A 24,224-nucleotide genomic window follows, 5' to 3' on the forward strand; every position below is an offset into this window, starting at 1 on the left:
TACATTTTGGTAAACGTCTTGCTCGTGACGTTGATTTTAATGGTTTCGGTGTTGTATTTCGACGTGGAAGGAGGAAGAAGAACGGCCGGTCAGGGAGGCGAGCGCGGCACGCAACGCTCTCGGAGGCAAAAGGCAGGTGGCGGGCAAAGCGCAACGTGGCTTGCGCATGAAGAGCCGGGGGAATCTGACGGCGGAGATAAGGATACCGCTTGACGTCGGAAGTACCCAATTTAGTGAGATATCATTAATTAATTGATCCTTCGTTTTTTTTAAATATTAAGCCGATTTGTCCGAGGGACACGGGCCCGGCGGCTTGCACACGAAAGGAAATTCGTTGACATAATATATCTGCAGCGAATGGTCGACATGGCAATTTTAAATTAGTTTTGTTTTGAGATTTTACAAGTGAACTTAAATCTACTAAAAAAGGGCACTTCATCCTAATAACCAATTTGCATAGTTATTTCGGAATCAACACATTAATTTGATCAATGGCAAAGCTCCAGCGTAATAAAAGATCTACAAGGAAACAATACTGTTTTGTGTTCCTTTGCTATAAACACCTATACAGCAAAAAGCATATCTCTAACAATAAGAATTATGAATCGATCTGGCAATTCAACTTCACATTCCATTCTGAATTTCCACGCTACAGCAAAACTTGATTACAGTGGTAAAGGCAGGGAAAATTCGGCATTACTAAACAGATCATGGCCCCTGAGCCTTTACTGTCTGAAGCTGTCGCAGTAGGTTTTATTTCTGTTAGTGTTGAAATTATACCCAAAGCAAGAATCAACTACTGAACTAGATTTACCCTGTCCACGAGCAAATCCACTTGCTCTCGGTACATCTCCTTCAGGTCGATGATATCAGCGCGGAGTTCCTCCAACTGTTAAGGTTCAAGATCAAAATCATTTATGCCGAAATTAACTTATCTGAATTGAGAAAGCTTGTTCTTCTACAACATGGAATGTGAAACACTCGTACTCGTGCTAAAGAAAATAAATAAGAAATATGTTCCACTTGACCTAGGGAAATTTTGAGTTTGTAATTTTGATGAAGGTGATTAAGGGTGCATACCTCTTCATCACGTTCACCCATAAGTTCTAGTGCCGCTGAGTGCCTTCGCCGCAGGGCTTCTAACTCTGCTCTTAACCCAGGCAAAGTTGCTGCTTCTGCTCTCAGTTTTTCACACTGCTTACGACAGCCATCCATGATTGTTATCAGGAATAGACATTAGAAAAATTATTATGTGATTTAATATACTAGCACTGTGGAAGACAACCTGCTCTGTCATTTTGACTAGTTCTTCAGCAAGAGAATCACGAATAGCTTCCAACGAAGCCTACAAACATGATCCAAGAATAGATTAAATAGGTTCATAGGGAATTGAGAAAGAGTCACCAATATGTTGAATATGAAAGAGAAGGAACCAGAAATATAATTTAAAAACACTACACTAACTAGACCCATCTAAAAAAGGCAAGAGAATAGTAAAATCAAGGACAAGCATTTATGCAGTATTAATGCACTGTTTTTTTTTTTTTGGTTTCGAAGCTCAATATAAATATCTATGTTCTGAACAGACTATGATGAAAGATAATCCTTATATTTCTCAATGACATTGCAGATAATCATAATGATTACCTAATGCCACAATTTTATACTCTAGCACATTGTCAGAGTAAAAAATGCATCAAATTAGGCATCAGGAGAATTGTGGATGCCAAAGAAATTTGTATTTTAGCTGCTAATGTTCATTTGTCGACAGACATGTAGTTGTATGAGAGGCCCACTACTGCATCAAAACTTTTTTAAGTATGAAATTTAATAGGCATAGAAATTAACTCTTTACAAGAGGAATATCTACTAATACCAATCAGTGTCAGAATTGTCATACCAAGCGTGAAATATATGATGCAACTTCACCATCCTTATGACGCAATGATGCTTCATATGCACTTTGTGTCATGCTCTTCAGAAAATATGGAGAAACTGGTGCTTCCCCAGATTGTCTCCTCTCTGAAAAAGGGTTATCTGATGAGTCCAAGGATGCTTGCAAGAAAAAGCTTTCTTCCATGCTACCAGAACTCCCAGCACTTGAAAGGTTCCTAAACGATAAGTTTTCTGTGAAGTACCAATAGAATGAAGATTTAAACAATTGTTATATAGAAGTAAGAAGCTTTAAGTTTAAAACAATTGAGCACCAAAAACGAAAAGACAATAGCAGATTTACTGGTTGTATTTTGATTTGCAATTGCAGTAGCTTCACGAGAAACAGTTTTTTCCAGTTCATCTTTGGCAGCTCCTACCCTTTCAAGCTCCTGCCAAAATCCAAACATCAAAATGAAAATGCAACCTAATCTGTAAAACATATAGATGAAGTAATTGCTAAGAAGACATATAGTGAAAAGATTTACCATGCCATGCCAGAGTTCTTCCACTACAGACTTCCAGTAAAGGTTTAGGCAATCGGTTTTATAATATGTTAACAAATACTTTATTTAGTTAATTAAAATGCAAGTGGCCAAGAGACCTGTGATACCGGTGAATGAAAACAAGGAAGCTACAAATAAGGAAAGGATGGTAAAAATATAGCAAATATATGGTGAAGATGACATGCGACTGTGAAGAGCGTCTCAACAAACTCTGCCAAAACTTGAAAGAGTTAAAAACAATGTTAAGTGTGATTACTTAGCACAAACCACTCCACACGGATATAGTATAAGCATCTAAGTCATAAGATATATGGGCATATCCACACATCATCATCATCATTTAGTCCCAACAATTTGAGGTAGGTTAAGTGGATGTTATTCCTCAATTGAACTTACTGCAATACTATATCGCTGCTAATATTCAAATCAAGGGCTCACAACTTGACCAACCAACCAAACAGTGGAATGTATTGAGACACTAGAACGTGAACCAAGTTGTCTTATTTGTTTGTGCTGTTAGTCCAAAATGAGCAAAGGTGTCTTCTGTCTCCAGCACATGAGGTAAAATGCATATGACAATAAGATCCCTCTTCTTTGCTCAGTATGCCTTATCCTCGTTCCTATTCCTTGGTTCTACCTCCACTGTCACCATGTGTCTATACACCAACATGATCTCATTTTACCCCAGGTTTGAACAAGACTTTAAACCTCCCTCTAGTCTCCCTTTTTACCTATCCACCTTCCCCTCTAATCCAATCAACTATGTGTCCGTCTTAGCATTTTCATTTTTTCTCAATTAATGTTTTGCACATATTTTTGGCATTCACATGTAAGGTATGTAACAAAATAGAAAGCAATTTATATAATTGTTAGAAAATGCAGCAACTGAAAAAGTTGCATTGGTTCATTCAGTGTCATTATCTTTTGTTATTGTTTAAAAACAGTAGTAACCTTGATGATAAACTGAGAGAAAATAGATTGCGATAGCACAAACATAATCAATGATGATCACTAGATTCTATGATTAGAGTTGAATATATTAGAGTGCAATGTGCAAGGGGTAGATGGAAAACAAATTACATTAATGCATTAAATGTTTTAATTGATTTGAATATTACTGAGAAATCAAAGAACAGGGTTCAATGGAATGGAGGGATGAGATTTATAAAAGCAGCCACAAAGAAGAGAAATGGCATCACAATGATGACAATGATGGTGTTTAAAAATCAGTAGTAAAATTACCTTTTCCAACTGACTTGATTCATACTGAAGGGAAAATATTGTCTATCTTGACATCCAACTGACTTGATTCATACTGAAGGGAAACTATGATAGTAGACCACAATATAAATTACCTTTTCCAGAAGTTCTCTGTGAACCACCTCATCTTGTAACTCTCTTTTGTGTTTACTTCTAATCTCCTTGAGTTCTTCTTCAAATTGCTTGGCACGACCCTCTTGTGTAGCAGCTTCTTCCATTGCTGCTAGATATTCTTGTCTGCTTTCCGATGCCCTTTGCCTTTCCTTTTCAAGTGACTTACTCAGTTGTGTCTGCTCTGTTCTGATACAAGCAATCTGAACATTTGACATAATAATTAGTAATCTGGTCGAATTTATTTATTGAAAAAAAATGAAGGAATAGAAGTGTCAAAAAAGATATAATAAAATAAAAATGTTGCCAAACCTGAGTCTCAAGAACAGTAATCCGAGATAAGTTTTGAGATAAACGTTCATTTAGGGTTCGTTCCTTTTCTTCTGCGGCGGCAGCTTTGGCTTCTGCCTCCTGTGAATTATAACCAGGCCACTATTAGTCTATCAGGCAAATAATCTCAGTAACCTTCACTCCATTCAAAAATCTGAAACACATCTAAAAAGCACCGGCATATAGGTTTGACTATTTCAATTGGTTTTGATGTCTTTAAGGAGGAACAAGAGCTAGTAAGATATCCAACAAATATCACTTATGAGTTTCTACATGTTTGCAAAGTTCTTAAAATTTATATTTCAGATCAAAAATGTAATGTTCTTATCCTCTCCGGTTTTGTTAGTACAATCTCATTGTAGGTGATCCTTAAAAAGCATGTAGAAGGGGGGAAAAACTTCCATAATTCAAGTTGAAGGCATTAGAAATGTTCAAGGTTAACCTGCAAGCGAGAGTTTAGAGCTTTTTCCACACCAGCCCAGGCTTCAGCTCTTCTAGCAGCTGTCTCCTGTTAAAGTTGAAGTTAATAAACATTAAAAAAAAAAAAATCAACTACAGAGATTCACATTGTGTAGTAGAGAAAAACATGAAGAAAACAAACAAGCAAGCAGGAGAATTCCACAGAAATAAACCTGCATAGCTTCAATCTGTCTTAGAAGTGGCCGAGTTGACTCAGGAACTTGAGTGATCATTTCAGTGTAGCGGAGTTCACTATCCTGGAGATACACCAAGATAAAAGCAATAATTCTCAGAAATAGAACCAACTAGTAAGAGGTACCAATCCATTCATGGAGTATTTAACATTGCCTGACATACATGGTAGCGTTTTTGAAGATCATCCATATCCCTTCTCAGCATTTCTTCTTTAAATGCTGCCTGTAATAATTAAGCAAAAAAAATAATAAAGAAATCAAAAGGTCAGCACAGTAATATACAAGAATTTCACTAGCTGCTGAATGGTAACAATAACCTGCTGCTCTGTTCTAGTCAGACTCTGCCTCAACTCCTCAAGCGTTTGAATCAACATAGCTTCACGCTCACTTGCTTCCTTCAGGCGATTTTCAAGTTCGACCTTGGCCTCACTGTTAGCTCGTTCCTCTGCTAAGGCTTCAGCTTCTTTGGCTGCATTAAGTGCATTTGTATAAAATTCCTTCTGAGCAGCAAGTTCTGCTTGATTTCTTTCTATTGTTTCCTGCAGCAACTTCTCAGTAGCTGCCTTATCTCTCTTCATACTTTCTACTTTTGTCTCCTCAACCTAGAGAAAGCATTAGTCAGGAAAGAAATAATGTTTGGAGATATCATCTGCTTTTACATACACCTTTCAGATAATGAATAAGTCACAGCATTCAGCAACTTGACGGAAAACTTATGGAAATATAACAGGCAATTAATTCCAGAAACTTGTTCTAGACAACTAAATGGAACTTTGTTAATCAGATAATTTTGCAAGAATGAGGGTTGACCAAGATTGTGAGAGCAATGTTCCCATTACCATATGAAGTGATTTTAGACGGAAAATCCTTCATCCTCTTAACTAAGCAGTGATATGAATAGGACTGGAAGGAGAATAGGAGAGGGATTAAAATGAGTAGCATAGCTCTCATCTAAGTTAAACTAAGTTGGCATCCTCAAATATACTACCAGAATCCTTCTTTCCTAAGAGACTTATCCAGTCCTTACCAAATTCTTCCGTGCGCCGCCTCAGATTCACTGCTGCTCCGCCTCAGATTCACTGCTGCACCGATGTCTGATGCCTCCACATTGCTATTGGTAGCCCTCTGCTTACCCTCTTCGCTGCTGCCTAGTAATCTCCCTTAACCCCTCCTCTCTGTTTATAGTTTCATACTTTGATCTCCCACCCCTCAGTGATTGAAAGAAGAAATTGAATTTGATTTCTTTCTATCACGTCTCATGCTGGCCAGGAGCACACGTGTTGATTAAGACCATAATTGACCGACCACAGGAATAACCATGCGGTTGGGCAACATAGAGTAATTTACCCCATGCCAGCAAGTTTCGTGGGTCCATCTCACACCGGCCAAAATTTTTCAGGTGTGTTAAGGGGCACAACTTGGTATTCTGTACCATGGTTAGCTCATCAAAGCCAATAACTCTCTTTTACTAGTCCACAACTCTTAGTGCAGATTTAGTAGAATCCAACTAGGGTGTCAAAGATAGCAAGATTACACAATTAGATATTGGAGTGTGAAAGCTTAGAAATTCCAGTAAAAAGAAGGAAATGATTAACATGTGGGAAGAATATTTTGGTTTGAATTTAGGTTAACAGGAAAGCCATACTAAATTACCTGGAGCTTTGAATTGAGTCTTTGTTTTTCTTCTTCAAGCTCCCGAATCTGGTACCAAAAGAGCATCACCAAACAGAAAGCATATCTTAAGATGGTCAAATAGCAATGATTAGCATAATAAAATAATCAAAACATATAGTCCTAGCCTGCGCCCTTAGTTTCCTTATAGTTGCTTCTTGAGCAGCCTGTTTTTTTGACAGCTCTTCACCTATAACAAAAGGTAAGCCATGGCAATGAAGTAATTAGTGGATATTTGCAGGTGCAAAGATGATATTTGTTAATCCAAAACATCAGCTATGACGAGTATTGAGGGTTTATTTAAAAACTTCTAGATAATTTATGGTTTGTTTACATTACAAATGCTAGAAAAAGCAGCTAGCTGAGTTAGAAAGCCTACTATTGAGAATATCTTAGTCAGCCAGGGAGGTAGTTGAGTTTGGCATTCTCCGCAAAGATATATATTACAATATCCACTCAGGATAATCAAAGAATATATTTCTTAAATTTTAAGAGATCTAAATATATGGCTTGATGTTTTTAAGGTGACTAAGTGTCCATTCAATAAATTAAAATTCTCTGAGTTTAATTTTCTATTTTGGATATTTCCATTTTCTTGCAATTAATGGAACTACAAAAATAAAAAGATAGTATTAGAATTTTGGAGAGAAGATGGACAACTAATGTAAATATATAAATGCGCACACACAAACACATATATATAACTGCTATCATTTGTGGAAAAGAGCATTTATTGCGAAGCCATACCCTAAGTGTGATAGCAAGAATCCCAAGGCCAATTTGGTAATTATCATCTCTTTTCTCCACTAATGAAGTCTCCAACACATACCCTACGTCAAGTTAATGCCTTAAATTTATTTCTTTGGAGTGGTCACAAATCTAACTGACCTATTGTCATATTCTACTTCAGATAAAGAAATAAAAAACATTGAATTTACTGATAAAGTGATTATTATCATTAAGTAATAAATACTGAAGTAGGAAAGGCATTTCTGACATATAGTCATCAAATATAAGTTTAACAGAAATTGTAATTCCAAAAAGATAGAGATAAACCTTCTAAGATTTTTTATTGAAACATACAAATTCATAAATAAACCTAAGATATGTTAATGAAAATTTGCACCTCTCTTAATAAAAAAAATCGTGCATTTGAAATGAATTGTGGTTCATAGAACTAATTGACAGACGTTATATATAGAGAAGTTTTCTCTTTTGATCATTTGTTTTCACTTTCTCTTATACAATTTGTTCCATTTCAATTCTTTGAAATGGATTTAGCTTCGGCTAAATTTTCTCAAAAACAAATAAATCATACTGATATATTTTTCTTTCGCACAATGATTCAATTATGTAGAAAAAAAAAAACAGAAACTGAGATTTTAAGTTTAGAAGAACTTAAGCACATTTTGCATACTTGAGCACATTTTACAACACCAAGAAGCCAAGCTGAAGTTAAGCTAGTTTAGCAACAAAACAACTGTAAAGCTTGACATAAGTTAAGCAAGTTGAGCATGGGCTTAAATTTATTTGTGTCAAAGTCATGCTCTGTCAGGATTCCTTCAAGTGAGCTTGAGCAAGGTAAAGCATGATTTACTAAATCCATTTAGAGGTCCAACTGCAAGGCTACTGAAATTGCAGTACTCCACTGAAAAGCAAGAAAAATTATTTATGACATACCTTCAGCCATAACTTGACTAATTATCTCATCTTTCTCCTTCAAAAGAGCAGCAGCATCATTTTTTTTGCTTTGTTCTCTCCTTAATGTATCCCTTTCTCTGGTAAGTGCATAAACCTGCAGAAAAAATTTGGCATCATTGAACAAGTTATGGTGCACAAAAGATTTATTTTATATTTCAGCAGCAAGAGAGACAGCATGCTAAGTCATTAATATGTGAATACATGAACCAAGATAATTCATTAATATGTAATACAGGAGATAAGACCTAGAGCCTGGAGGAGATTTTCTTGGTCACCTTTTACCTTCACACCTTCTACTCAAATTGATTCAACTCTTCTAAATATAAATCTACTGGTCGCCTTTTAACATGTCCCCTCCATCTCAGCCTATTTTATCTCCTTTTATCATCTATTGGAGGAACACTTAACTGCTCTCAGATATTAATTTCTATTAGTTTATCCTTCCTATCAACTTCAAATCCACAGCTGCTACATTAACCTTTTAACTGAACTTTTAGAAGTAGATGCTTAATATCATGGTCTCTCTACCAATAGAAGAAATGTAAATTGCCAGAAGGTAACAAAACAAGTCACAACACTTGGTATTTACTGAGAAGTAAAAAATTTGAATATAATGAACAAACACATAAGAAACTGATATCCTGGATGCAGCTAGAAAATTTTCTTCCAAGGAAAGGTCATCTTTCCATTAAAAAAAATATACAATTATAATTTGAAGATATCATGCGTGTAATACCTAACATTGAGACACTTTCTAATTGTAACAATGTCAAAATATATGTTTTGGTGTGAAACAGAATCAAGACAATCAGAAACTGAAATAATAAGCCATTGTTGTCTTCCACAAGGTCATATCATGTTCAGCAAGATGGTTAATACAGATACGTGAATCAGAAACTGAAAGAACAAGTCATTGTTAGCTTCCACAAAGTCATATCATGGACATTAAGATGGTTAATACAGACTCCATACCCGTGTCAGATACTGTCACTCCATGTGGACTCTTTGTCCCCTATCACATATAAGAATTTTTAGAAACAACCATGCTGAAAATTCACACCCGTGTAAAGGGTACTCCTGCCCAAGTTGAATTAACATAGTATGCCATAGCAATAACTGTGATCAGCTCAAACAATTAATCTTCACTAATCTTTTTCAAAATATTGGTCATGCCTTCTAAGCTGATCAGAATCCTCCAGTAATTGTTCCCACTGCCAACTATGTACCCTTTTGCTTTCTTCTGCAATCATTATTGATTACTGTCTTCCTCAACACTATCTTATATTTGAATGGCTATGCATGTCATATTGCAGCAATAACCACCATACCTAGGTCCATAATTTATATCCAAACTTATACATCATGCAACAAGACAGGACAGTCTAAACCTGTAATTGTTTCAAGCAGCCATTCTTATCAAACGAGAACAATAAATATGGTTTTTGGTTTTACACTGTAATCATTTGCAAGATAAGGACACAGGACAGAAGTTAAATACCAAATCCCTCTATCCAAATGTTACATGAACCAATAGAGGCAACACATTCAAGTGAGTGAACAAATAGTTGAAATACGCAGATCAAGTCAACGTGAATTGTATATTCCAGTGAGATATAGAGAGATGACATAGTGACATAAAAAACATGAAGTGTAATGTGTTATTTGCACCTTTCTTTCAAGAGATGACACCTTTTGATGATATTCATCTCGTAATGCATCTATTTCATCTTCTTTCGATTTCCTCTGTGAAAATAACAAAAACTTAGAATCAAATGACAAGGCATTTTAACCAAAACAAGGAACAAAGTTACAATCACTCAGTAAGAAAGAAATAAAGAAGAGAACAACCATGTCAAAAAAACACAAGTAAAAACTGTATATGCAGAAACTAACAGAATTCTCCATGTCAACAGATCTCAAAGGTCAAAACATGCAAACTTATGGATAAGCCATTTAGTGTTTACCAGTATGGATGTTTTTTACTGAGAAATTATACAACCCATTATCATGCAACTCATTGAAATGCATTGAAATCCCAGCTTTCATACATTTAATTACATTTCTAAACGACATGGGAAAAGCAGAAACCTCTTGGTGTGACCTTTACTAAATTTACATGCAAGGATTAACTCTATGAATAAGAAGAGTCTACAACATAGACTCGAGAGACAAACAAAACAAAGGCATGACATCTTCTATATTGCTAAAGAATGCATATGTATAATTGCATTTGTTTTAATAAAAAATTTTAAGATATTGCAAGCTCCAACAAAATACATCAACGACAAAGGTACCTTTGTGAAATCTACTATATTCAGTAGTAAAAACAACATATAGTAGTTTCTTAGCTACCTTTAGATCCTCAATAACAGATTTCAACTGTTCATTCTCATTCATCAGTTTAGCAATTTCATCAGCTTTAGCCTGCAAAATCATGCTGATAAAATGTTAAGCAATACTAATGGGTGTAAGAAACTAATATCGTACTACAATACCTGAAGAAGATTGTTACAGTTAAAAAAAAAACATCAACAATCCAAAATTTCAAGATGTTAGTATTTCAGAAAGCCACAGATCATAGCCAACTAACATCCAGTTATAGACCAAACGACAACAAGCAACTTCGAGTATTGCTATTGGAAGTACAAGGGTGACAAATTTTGTGTCATGGTACAACGGACCTCTTGACAAAATACAGGTAATGTTGCATAAGTTGGCATTTCCATAATCCCACATTACTTAAACTGAATTACCTAAAATTTTATTACCTGGGCTTGCCTAGCGGCACCTTTTAATGCAGATTCCATCATTCGCATTTCCTGTTTTACCTTCTCTATTTCCCCTGGCTGATCCACTGAACTTAAAGCATTATCTGATGAAATAAATGAAGGCTTGGCACTTTCATGTTCATCATCTGTTTCCCTGGAGTTTTTTAATGACTTGGGAGATGCATTGGTATCATGAGTTACTGAGTCAGATGGCATTTCATGATCCTGCTCAGTATGGATTGCAACTAGAACATTGTTATATGATGGTTCATTGGCATGATCATACTTCTCTGCACTAACAGGAAGTGCAACTGAAGTTTCTTTGCCAAGGTTTTCTGGGGCAAAAAGTACTTCAGAATGTTCAGAAGACTCTTTATCTAGAGGCTGCTCAGCCTTAGTCTCCTGTATGACATCAGTTCCCTGTGAATCTAGTACATGATGTGCCTCTTCAGGTTTTTTTAGTACATTGTTGACAGTTAATTCTACACAGTCAGTAATTGGTTGTGAAGGATCTTCTGGTCTTGAGTTATCACTAGCTTGGATGTCACCATCTGTTTTCTGTTGGAAAATAGATGATGAATCTTCTTCTTCCTTGCTTCTAGACAATGAAGTCCCCGTTCCAACTTCCAAATCATTTGGCTCAACACCTTTGTTCATGTCAAGGCTTTGAGGTTCTTCAATCATTGTGGTGGCATTAGCAGAAATGATGTCAGTATCTTTAGTTATAGAATCTTCATGTCCCTTGTCAGAAATAGTCGGTTTACTGATGGGTAAAGATGATGGAACACTTGAGGCCATTTCATGTTCTTCAGCTGTTAAAGGGTGTTGTGAAAATTCAGCAAGTACTGTTTGTTCAGAAGCACTTTCCTCTTCTTTTTGCCCCATGAAGGACATCATAGGTTCAAAAAGGCCTTGCCTACCAGATGTTGATGTCCATTTTCCAGGACCTGATGGACAAAACAAATGATTAAAACCTTGTAAGAAGCAAATATGTCATGGTTCAACAATGTCTAATTTCTAGAAAAACAAAGATAAATAAAACTCATAACTAATGGATAAAAATATAAATTATACAGGAAGAAGAATTACATGATAGGTAGCTTGTGGAACAACATATGCCTGGAGGTTCTTTATTAATTGAGGAACAACATGTACACCTAATCGCTCAAACAAGCCTACACTCTATAGAACTTTGAAAATTCAATTTTTATAAAGTAGAAAGAAGAGGAAGAGACATAAGCATATTTACAAAATAATTCAAATTAAGCACGGTCAGAGAGTACCCATCACTTATGTTTTGGTTCTTTATATTATATATATACAAACATCATTCAGATCCTACCATAATGCTGGGGAATACCAGCACTTCCGTCTCCTATGAGTTGCACATAAATGAGAAAGTTCACTAATAATTCTTAAGGACAACAAGAACAAAAATTCAGCAGAAAGATTGTCTTTACTTATACCGATATGCCTCAGGCAAGTAAGAAATCATCATATTCACACACACTAAAAAATATGAAGAACGAGAAATGATGATTAAAAACATAAATATATTACCATCGTCGCTGGCATCATGTTTCTCCTCCAATCCGAGAGCACTATCAAAATTCTTCTCGATGTTCTTCACGCTTTCACTCAGTTTCGACACGGCCCCAGCCAAATCCGGGAAGCCGCCTAAAGACACATTCCCAAACCACGCCATTCTCCGCTATCCAATTCCAAGCCCCTTCCTATTGTGATCCCAGATTCAGAGCTTGCATTTAAGCATTCACTCTGTGACAGAAGTTGCCTCAAGGATCCAGATCCTGACACGTAAGACACGATGCATTGAAATACGGATGTGAGATCCAATTGAGCCTAGAAAGTGCGATCATCTAGCAGAAAAACGATGGGGAAGAGTCGGGGCGGAAGGAAAGCAAACCTCAATCCGGAGAAGAGCTCCGGATCCGGCGGAGCGGCTGCGGATCGGCCCAGCGGAAACACAAAATAGCCTTCGCGAGTCTCAGGATTGGAGATTCGCCGATCTGCCCACGGGCGCCGACGGCGGATTGGTCATAGGCGGTGCGCCAATGCTTGCAACGGGCCCAGTCGTGCAATTCACTCGGAGCTTGGCAAATCGGTCATTTTCCCCGTAATTATTTTTATTTTACAAAAATTAAAATGACATCCTAAGCACCATGTAGAAGTGTCAAAAATGAATCCGATCCGACGATCCAATTCAAATCGATCCGAAATAAATCAGGTTTGGGTTGGACATTTTCAGGTTCGGGTCAGGTTCGGGTTGAAGGGTTGGAGAGTAAAAAATTTTCGGATTGGGTCGGGTTCGGATTGACCCAGGTTGACTTAAATATAGAGTTTTGTGAGTTTTTTTGGGGTTAAATCAAATTTTATTTTAAAAATTTAGATATTTTTATGTATATTAATATCATGTTTGTATGATAATGATGGAGTATTGAGATAAAAGTAAAGAATTATAGAGAAAATAACCCGAAAAAGTCATTTTGAATCGGATTTTCGGGTTATATGGTCGGGTTCAGGTTGATCGGGTTGGTCGGGTTCGAGTTTAGGTATTTTGGGTTGAACTCGGGTTCGGGTCAGGTTCAGGTTAGGTTAAAAAACAAACTAAACCCGACCCAATCCACCCGAATTGACACCCTAGCACCCTGTCATAATTTTATTTCAAAATATGAATCAACGCTATTATAGTTGATAGCTACTATATGTTATAGAAATTATATTTAAAGTTCTGTTTGTATAATATATAAGTATTTTAGATTAATTTTGATCTCATCAATCAAATTAAGTTAGGTCATATATTATTTTGATATTTTATGTATGAGTGTGAACTTAAGAACATGATAAATCGAGTGGAAGAGATAATTAGTGAGAAGAATGATACGGGAAGCTAGTCGACAAGCTCAGTGCATCCAAGGAACGAGTTACTATGGAAGAGTACACTGATGGATGAAAAGAAAAAGTGTGGCACATACAAGGTGATAGATCGATAAAGTACGATAGAGGGGGGAGGTGAATATCGCGTATTTAAAACTTTTCTTTTTCTTTGAAATCAGAGTCGTGCACAGCGGAAAGTAAAAGAGTAGACAAATTTGTTTACTTCATTCGAAGTCTAGCTCGACTCCTACTCGAAGGCCCGTGGTCCTTGACCACACCAATGGGCAATCACTATAACCCTTCTTTTTCGAAATCTTCAGAAAGAAGTGGATCGTACAGATACAAATATGTAAGATAGTAACACTCCTACTATCTTATAGAAATTAAGTGCAGTATAAATAAAATATACCGACAGTAGTAATTAAAAGTTGAAGCTCGGTCGGTACTTCCGGACGGAGTAGCTTGTAGGACTGATGAAGACTTGTAGCACAATCCGTATGCAGAGAAAAGCTTTGAGATGATCAGAAGTGTTGTAACAGCCACAGACTTTGAGCCTTCTTTTATAGGTGTAATAGACGTTCGGTCAATTGATTCCACTATTCGGTCGACTGAACTCACTCCCTTCCTTCCCGGCTGGAGTCTGACACTGGCTTGATCTTTTGCATTTACTGATCATAAAAGGTTCAGTCGACCGATCCAACTTTTTGGTCGACCGAACAACTTCCTTCCCTGTTCGTCGTGATTTGCCGAGATCAACAGTTAATGCACCATTAATGCTGATTGGTTCGGTCGACCGATCCCTATGTTCGGTCGACCGATTTGCTTCTTTTCCTTTGCTGCTGATCGGTGCTGATGAACTAGTGCTAAGTCATCATGGTTCGGTCGACCGATCAATGTTTGATCGGACTCTGATCTGACCTGATCTGAATACTGTATTGATTTTGCCTTGTTCGGTCGACCGATCCAGCGGTTCGGTCGACCAATCCAGCGGTTCGGCCGACCAATCCAGTCGGACCTACAAAATAGTGTTAGGCAAAACATCCTGCAAAACAAATGTTAGCACAATAATATTATAATGCATGAGTAATATAAAAGACAGTAGAACTGTCATGATCTCAACTTGGAAACCTTTCCGGTTTCTTCAGTTGGATAAGCGACCTAAGGTTGTTCCCTTCTGGAACCCGACCTCGCTGTCGCTCCTCCAGTTGTTTACCTCAACCTACCTGTCAAACTTAGATCCTCCAGATCTAGTTTGGACTTTTCACTTAGCTTTGATCGGCTCGCCAGGACTTTTTCCTTGATCTTCGGTCCTCTAGACTTCTCGATCGCACCGCCAAGCTTCGGGTCCCCTCGACCCACTTGGACTTGCACCTGAGTTCCACGATCTGCTAAGATTTCTCCTGCCTAGCCTCCAGTTAGGTCTTTCCCGGTTGAGTAAACAGCCTACACACTCAGTTAACTTGTTAAATCACAACAAGAATTAACTTGAACCTTTGACAATATTAAAACTTAGGTTTAATTCTGGTGCAACTTGCACCAACAATCTTCCCATTTTTAATGTTTGGCGACCAAGATTCAAAGTTAAGTTAAAATATGCAAAAATTAAATAAATAAGCAATTTTAAATTTTAACTCTCCCCCTGAATTTAACAATTCCCCCTGAATTCACTATCTCTCCTCCTTTGACACACATCAAAAAATAGGGGAAGACCACCAAACCAATAAGTAAGAATGTATAAAAAATATTTATCAAGGAATAATTTTCAACAAGATTTGCAAATTTTTCAAAGTATGAAACACAAAATTTTAAAGGAATTTTCAAAGTATTTTTTAAACTATGATTTTTCAAAAAGTATGATTTTGAAAAGATAATGCTTGAAAAATAATTTTGTAAAAGTAGTTTTTTTAAAAATATATTTGATTATTAAGAGATTTTAAGATAATTTTCAAAAAGATTTGTAAAGAAGTTTTATCAAGTATTTTTCAAAGAGTGTTTTGAAATATTTTTCAAAATATGTTTTCAAAAGTAAGATTTTGAATAATCAATAAAAAATATTTAAAAATATGTTCTTCAAGAAAGTCACCCCCCCCTTAACCAGACATTCTTTTAGATATTCTTGTTCCCCACAAGGAAGATATTCCTAGATGTGTCTAAGGGTCATGGTTGACTTAAAGATCTAAAGATTTAGATGATGAGTATTTTATTTAATATACCCAATCAATCATCAACCAAAATTTGAAAATATTTCTTAAGAAAATAGATATATAAGTTTTCAAAATATGTTTAAAAATATTTGAAATTTTAATTTTCTTATCATCTCACTCATTCTAAATTTTCAAGTATGGTAATCCTATAATTGCGTGAGATGACTTTATTGATTGTGAGTTTAATTGTAATTAAGTTAAAATTGAGTTTTAATTGAATTTTGATTATGTTAAATTAATTTTGGGTTAAAATGAATTATTAATTAATTTGATATTAATGCTAACATTTATTTTTATTTTGTGAATTAATTGAATTTATAAATTAATTTTAGTTTAGAAATCGTAAGGTTTTTTGTTATAGATAATTAGATAATTAATAAAAGATTTAATTTAGGGTCAATTCAGTTGATTTATAATTTAATGATTATTAATTAGATTAAGAATTAATTATAATTGTTATGGTTATAGGTTGAATTTTTAGATTAATAATCCAGTTAAGTTTAATTTGGAATAATTCAAAGTTAGTTTCGATTGAGTTTTATTTAGTATTAATTAAGGATTAAAAATTTGATTTATAATTGTTAGATTATTGCTTATTTCAATTAAGGTTGATTATAAGTTTCGTAATTAATAGTTATTAATTGATTATGAATTATTATTAATTTAATTAGTTTCTTAGGAATTAATTAGGTAAAATTTTAGAATTAGTTTTAATTAATTTTGTTTAAGTTTAAAGTACTTTATTTGTTGATTAAAGTTATGTTTTCAAGTTGAAATTCATTAAGAATTAATTAAGTGTATTAAGTTAAGTTAATGATTAATTTAATTAAGTTAAAGTTATTAATTATTGATTAATTTATTTATTGAAGTCATTAAAGATCTATTAAGGTAATTTGATTAGGGTTAATCAATTAATAATTATTTTAGTTTTATTTTAAAGTTGTTTTAGTACACTTAATTTAAGTTTAAGTTTAGTTTAAATTAAGTTTATTTTAATTTTATTTTAGTTTTATTAATTTAATTTGAGTTTTAATGAAGTTTGAATTAAATTTTGATTAATTTAAAGTTATCATTAATTTTAGATTTTAATTTATGTTTTTACATTTTATTTTACATTTAAATTAAATTTGGTTTTTATAATTAGGTTTAATATTTGAAATAAATTTGAATTAGAGTTTTTTTAAAATATTTTAATTAAGTTTTTAGTTAAATTTGAAAAAGGTTATTAAAGCCATGTTAGATTTAAACTTAGCTTTGGATTAATCAAGCAAACTTCCTAAGGATAAGTTTTCAGTTCAGTGGCGAGACGTATGACCTTCTTGTGTATCAACGGTGGACCACTTGCTGAAGACTTTTCAAACTGTTCCCGCCCAAAAAGCTTAATATTAAATTTTGGTCTAACTAGTCCATGTTTGACTGAGGTAGCTTCGGTCAGATCTACTAAGTCTAGTGCACCAGGTAGAATACATAAGATTCAGCCTAGACATGCCTTCGACAAAGTTTCCTTGACGTACTATCATCCCAATTCATTCCGATGCTATGTTGTTAGGATTTGATAAACCTTTTATAACTAACCGTTCTAAGCATAAAGAGAAGATGCATGACATGGTATTTAATAGATAAGTATGCATGAACATGGCAAGTCAAATAATTCAAATAATTCAAACAAGTCATGCATGATACAAATTGTTTGTGTTGTTGATGTTGTTGTTGTTTTATTATTGTTTATTAATATTATTATTTTATTGTTGTTGTTGTTGTTTTAATATTATTATTTTATTGATTAGTTAATATTATTGTTGTATTATTGTTGTTATTATTATTATTATCAATATTGATTAATTTTATAATTAAAGGGTACATGATTATAATTAAATTTATGAAAATTTTGTTTTATATTTGGTTTTGATTTATAACTTAAATCTAGATTTTGTGAGTTGATAAAATTATTAATAATATTTTTTAATTTATCAATTTTATTTTTCAGAACATTATTTAGTTTTTCTAGTTTTCTAAAATTTGATTTTGTATTTAATTTATAGTTCAATTTTTATTTTTAAAATTTTTAGTTAAATTTTGTTTATTGTTAATTAGTTTTAGATTATTATTATTTTGATTTAAATTTAAATTATCTTGAATAAATAAGTTTTGATTATTCTCTAGGTCTTGATTATTGTTTGGGTTGAATTGATCAATTTTAGTTTTATTTGAATTAATTAAGTTTTTATTAATTATATTATTTTTGTTAAGTAATGTTAATGTAGGATTTTCATGCTTTTTAAAATTCATAGTACAATTCAAACACGAAGGATCTAAAGCATGCAAATTTTCATATAATTTAAATTTATTTACCATAATTGCTACCCCTGAATCCTTGGGTCTTCTCTCCGGACATTGAGATTTGTAGTGTCCCATCTTTTTGCACTTGAAACATTCGATGTGGTCCTTCGTTTTCCAGACTCTAGGCATCGGTTCCTCCTTTGCCTCCGGTTGTGCAGATCGATTCATTGGACATTTATTTTTGTAGTGTCCTTTTTCTCTGCAATTAAAACATGTTATATGAACCTTAAATTTAGAATTGATAATTTTACCTTCTGAATCCTCATTAGGATTCTCCCCTTTGATTATTGCCATTTCAGATTCAGGCTCGTGCATTTGGTCGGACTCAGGTTCGGGTTTGAACACTTGTTCTGACTTCAGTTCGGATCCATCAGCCTCCTCCGCAGCCACTAGAGTGATGAAGTTGATTTGGTCTTGTTCTTCTAGATCTAGCTTTGAGGATAGCTCTTCGGATTCGGACTCGGATTCGAACTCACTTTCGTCTTGATCTTCTAGCCTCGACGGAGTCTCGTGAAGCTCGATCAATTTGGTCCACATCTCGAATATGTTCTTGTAATCTTCTAATTGACACAAAACTTTATTAGGCAAAATACTAACTAAAATGTCTATTACCTTTGTGTTTGCTTCTGAGTTTTGAGAAGGTTGTCTCAGTGCGATCCGGTTGTCGAAATTGTTGCTTCCAACGAAGCATTCCATCATTTGCCTCTAGGAATTGAAGTAGACTTGATCGTACAATAGAGGGTCGTAGATACTTCTCCCTTCTTGATATGATATCGACATTCTTGCTATCAAAGAATTAAAAAAATATTTCCAAGACTTTCGTCTTGGGATTAGTAATGCGAGAAAAAAGAGAATGAAAGAAAATTCAAAAAATAAATAAATGAAAGAAAAGTTTTAAAAATGCTTTGAAAAACGGTTAAGTAATTTCAGAGCTAACTTGGCTCTGATACCAATTGATAGATCAATAAAGTGCGATAGAGGAGGGGGGGTGAATATCGCATATTTAAAACTTTTCTTTTTCTTTGAAATCAGAGTCGTGCACAGCGGAAAGTAAAAGAGTAGACAAGTTTGTTTACTTCGTTCGAAGCCTAGCTCGACTCCTACTCGAAGGCTCTCGGTCCCTAACCGCACCGATGGGCAATCACTATAACCCTTCTTTTTCGAAATCTTCGGAAAGAAGTGGATCGTACAGATACAAATATGTAAGATAGTAACACTCCTACTATCTTATATGAAATTAAGTGCAGTACAAATAAAATATACCGACAGTAGTAATTAAAAGTCGAAGCTCGGTCGGTACTTCTGGACGGAGTAGCTTGCAGGACTGATGAAGACTTGTAGCACAATCCGTATGCAGAGAAAAGCTTTGAGATGATCAGAAGTGTTGTAACAGCCACAGACTTTGAGCCTTCTTTTATAGGTGTAATAGACGTTCAGTCGACCGATCCCACTGTTCGATCGACTGAACCCGTTGTTAGAGTGTATACTAAAAGTCTAGCTTTTTGTATAAACATTTAAGAATTACATTGGTCAAATTATCTACATTTACTACTAAGTGTAGTTGTTCAATTAATTTATATTGTAGATAACATGGTGTGTGGTGTCACACACAGAAGATCATATTATCGGTTCTTTGTAAATTATAAATAGTAGCTCACAACTAAGATGGAAAGGAACAAACCATTGGAATAGTCGTAGTGTAATTAGGTATTAGTTTATCTTGACTAATAAATTACACTAAGTACACTCCAAGTGTATTGAGTAGGACCATTTAAGGTAAGTTCTTTTTATACTGATTTAATAAAAGAACAAGACCTTAGTTATTATGGAAGTATGTGCTCTTAATCCTAATATAATAACAAGCACATATATTTAGTATTTATTTCTTTGACTTATCAATGGGTGAGATTTAGCTCGATAAATCAATAAGCCTGATAAGTTAGGAAATGATATTACTTATAGTGTGTGTTGTTGATTATAGAAGGAAACTGTGTCCTAGTAATCTAGGTTGAGAATGTCCCCAAGAGAAGCTCATAAGGATTGTCATGTTAAACCCTGCAGGTGGACTTAGTCCGACATGACGATGAGGTTGAGTGGTACTACTCTTGGACTAAGATATTAATTGAGTTGTCAGTAACTCATTTAACTAGTGGACATTCGACATCTTAAACACAGGGAGACTAACACACTCATAATAAGAAGGAGCCCAAAACGTAATTTAGGATTGGTACGGTAGTTCAATAATAATTCTTTAGTGGTATGAATTATTATTGATGAAATTAAGTTGAGTGTTAGGGGCGAACACGAGAAGCTTAATTTTATCGGGAGACCAAAACCAATTCCTCCTCTCGGTCCCTATCGTAGCCTCTTGTATATAGAGATTTATACTCACCCATACTCGCCTTCTTACCCACCTTAAGGTGGCTGGCCAAGCCTAGCTTGGAGCCCAAGCTAGGGCCGGCCAAACCAAGGTGTGAGGTGGCCGGCCCTAGCTTGAGTCCAAGCTTAGTGTGGTCGGCCATAATTAATTAAAAGGATTTTATTTTTAAAATTTTTCTTATGTGGATTCCATGGTTTTAAAAGAGAGTTTAAAATTTAAATATTTTCTTTTATAGCTTTCTACAAAGGATTAAGAAAAGATTTGATATCTTTCCTTATTTGTAAATTGATAGGAAGATTTTAATTTTGATAAAACTTTCCTTTTTTGTAACTATATTCATGGTTTTAAAAAGAGAGTTTAAAATTTAAATCTTTCCTTTTATAGCTTTCTACAAAGGATTAAGAAAAGATTTGATATCTTTCCTTATTTGTAGATTGATAGGAAGATTTTAATTTTGATAAAACTTTCCTTTTTTGTAACCATGTTCATGATTTTAAAAGAGAGTTTTAAAATTAAATATTTTCTTTTATAAGTTTCTACAAAAGATTAAGAAAAGATTTGATATCTTTCCTTATTTGTAGATTGAAAGGAGATTTTAATTTTAGAGAAAATTTTACTTTTTGGAAATCATCCACATGTTTAAAAGAAAGATTTTAATTTATAAAATTTCTTTTTATAACCCACCATGAAGAGAAAAATTATTAGAGAAATTTTTTATAAATTTTTGGAAACAAATTAGGAAGTTTTAATTCTTGTGTGAATTAAACTTTCTTTGTTTGGAGCTTATAGGTGGCCGACCATGTAAATAATGAAAAGGAAATTGTTTTTTAATTAAATAAATTTTCTTTTTCATGGCAAAGGAATTAAGGAAGTTTTTTTATTTAAAATTCCTTATTTGTCAAGACCAAGGATTATAAAAGAGGGGGTAGAGGTGCCTTCAAGAAAGAGAACTCTATTCTATTTCTTCCTCTCTTTTCCTCCTTGGTGGTGGCCGGCAATATTGTTTTTCCCTCTTCCTTTTCTTTCTTCTTCATTGGCCAAACCTCATCATCTCTTGGAGCTTGAAGGTGGTCGGGTTCTAGCTTGGAGAAGAAGGAGAGAAAGGAAGCATCCCTTTGGAGCTTGGTGGTGGTGGCCAAACCTCATCTATTCTTGGAGTACTTGTGGTGGCCGAACCTTGCAAGGAGAAGAAGGCTTTGGGTGGTTCTCATCTTGGTAGATCGTTGCCCACACAACGTCCGGGATAAGAAGAGGAATACGGTAGAAGATCAAGAGGTCGTTGCATACAAAGGAAGGTATAACTAGTAATTATTTTCCGCATCATACTAGTTTTTCTTTTGTATGAATTCCAAACACAAGAGGCATTAGATTCTAGTTTTTTGAATTGTAATTCGAGTTTGTGTTTTTCTTTGTTTTTCGAATTTGTGATTTGATTGTTCTTTTTAGTTAAACCTAGAGTTATATAAGGAAATTAAATATTAGCTTTTCTTAAAAAGGCTTTGTCTAGGCGGTGGTGGATGCTCCCATACCCAAGAAGGTCATGTGCCTCACCATATAGTCTTGGAAGCCAATTTTGGTAATTAATATTTAATTGAATTTATAACATAGGTTAATTTGGATCAATAGTGTTAAGTTCCGCTTGTGATCCAAGTCTAAACCATTAAGAACAGATAAGTTAAATTTGGAATCAATAATGTTAAGTTCCATTTGCGATTTCTAATTTAACTTCTAAAGAACACAATAGGCTGTTTAGGAAAATGCTCGACACTTGTACAAAATTTTTGTACAGTGGAACCGGTACGATCCTCCTACGTCCAACCAACACCCGCTCCTTTCCTTCCCGGCTGGAGTCTGACACCGGCTCGATCTTTTGCATTTACTGATCATAAAGGGTTCGATCGACTGATCCAACTTTTCAGTCGACCGAACAAATTCCTTCCCTGTTTGTCGTGATTTGCCGAGATCAACAGTTAATGCACCATTAATGCTGATTGGTTCGGTCGACCGATCCCTATGTTCGGTCGATCGATCCGCTTCTTTTCCTTTGTTGCTGATTAGTGCTGATGAACTGGTGCTGAGTCATCATGGTTCGGTCGGCCGATCAATGTTTGATCGGACTCTGATCTGACCTGATCTGAATACTATATTAATTTTGCCTTGTTCGATCAACCGATCTAGCGGTTCAGTCGACCGATCCAGTCGGACCTACAAAACAATGTTAGGCAAAACATCCTGCAAAACAAATGTTAGCACAATAATATTATAATGCATGAGTAATATAAAAGACAGTAGAACTGTCTTGATCTCAACTTGGAAACCTTTCCGGTTTCTTCAGTTGGATCAGCAACCTAAGGTTGTTCTCTTCTAGAACCCGACCTCACTGTCGCTCCTTCAGTTGTTTACCTCAACCTACCTGTCAAACTTAGATCCTCCAGATCTAGTTTGGACATTTCACTTAGCTTTGATCGGCTCGCTAGGACTTTTTCCTTGATCTTCGGTCCTCCAGACCTCTCGATCACCGCCAAGCTTTGAGTCCCCTCGACCCACTTGGACTTGCACCTGGGTTCCACGATCTGCTAAGATTTCTCCTGTCTAGCCTCCAGCTAGATCTTTCCCGGTTGAGTAAACAGCCTGCACACTCAGTCAACTTGTTAGATCACAACAAGACTTAACTTGAACCTTTGACAACATCAAAACTTAGGTTTGATTCTGGTGCAACTTGCACCAACACAAGGGACGAGAAGTCGGAGAGGAAGCTTGCTCGAGAAAAAGGTCAGAGTTGGATTTAAATGAACTTAACTTCGGATGATCGGAGCATCACCCACGTAGAGTTGGATTTGGACAAGTCAACTCTGAGAAGATGCCAGATGTCGGGATGAAGGCACTTCCAAGGAGCTGGAGGCACTCTCACGCCTAATGAAGAAGGTGCCTCCAAGTGGATTGGAGGCACCCTCGAGCCTTAAGGAGAAGGCACCCTCACGCCTCCCTTCGAGGCGCCTGGATCAACCAAGGTGCCTCTGAATGACCAGAGCTATTGACTGATTGTTGGAGTCTGGATAAAGTTTTATCTACACTGGAGGTGCCTCCAAGCCACGTCAGCATAATGGTAACATCTTCCAAGATGCTATAAAAACACCCCTAGAGGTAGGAATTAATTAACAATCATTATACTAACCTTCCTAGATATTTCTGAGCTTTTAAAGTATGTAAAAGACTTCTCCACCTTCAACGAAAGAGATATTTAGTGAGATTTCAACTGCCTTAGACTAACAACCATCTAAGTTATAACCAAGTAAATTTCTTAGCCTTCTTACTTTTAGTTATTATTTTTATGCTAATAATTTATGCTTAATTAATATTGTGTCCTTGCGTAGTTCAAATAGCAAGAAAAGATTTTAACTCTTTTTCAGGACTATTCACCCCCTCTAGCCGGCCTAACGCGGACCTACAACTGGTATCAGAGTGCAGCCACT

At 35.2% G+C, this 24,224-nt stretch overlaps 1 protein-coding gene across 2 annotated transcripts; it reads right to left on the reverse strand.

The window, feature by feature from the left end:
- Positions 1–451: 451 nt before the first annotated feature.
- Positions 452–13,030, reverse strand: LOC122001716 (golgin candidate 5-like). Of its 2 annotated transcripts, none has more exons than XM_042556606.1 (20): positions 12,857–13,030; positions 12,493–12,740; positions 10,933–11,879; positions 10,517–10,588; positions 9,833–9,907; positions 8,144–8,258; positions 6,592–6,653; positions 6,446–6,493; positions 5,110–5,394; positions 4,956–5,015; positions 4,772–4,855; positions 4,582–4,647; positions 4,122–4,220; positions 3,794–4,012; positions 2,237–2,324; positions 1,901–2,127; positions 1,286–1,345; positions 1,081–1,194; positions 815–889; positions 452–732 (listed from the first exon to the last, which is right to left on the reverse strand). In XM_042556606.1, exons 2-20 carry the CDS (start codon positions 12,635–12,637, stop codon positions 709–711), a joined length of 2,865 nt encoding a protein of 954 aa, XP_042412540.1. In that variant the 5' UTR covers positions 12,638–12,740; positions 12,857–13,030; the 3' UTR covers positions 452–708. The 2 variants fall into 2 exon arrangements, with proteins under 2 accessions (XP_042412540.1, XP_042412539.1); XM_042556605.1 differs by having other exon boundaries at positions 452–738.
- Positions 13,031–24,224: the final 11,194 nt, after the last annotated feature.

Source organism: Zingiber officinale, chromosome 7A, assembly GCF_018446385.1.
Source record: "Zingiber officinale cultivar Zhangliang chromosome 7A, Zo_v1.1, whole genome shotgun sequence".
NCBI classification, from domain to species: Eukaryota; Viridiplantae; Streptophyta; class Magnoliopsida; order Zingiberales; family Zingiberaceae; genus Zingiber; species Zingiber officinale.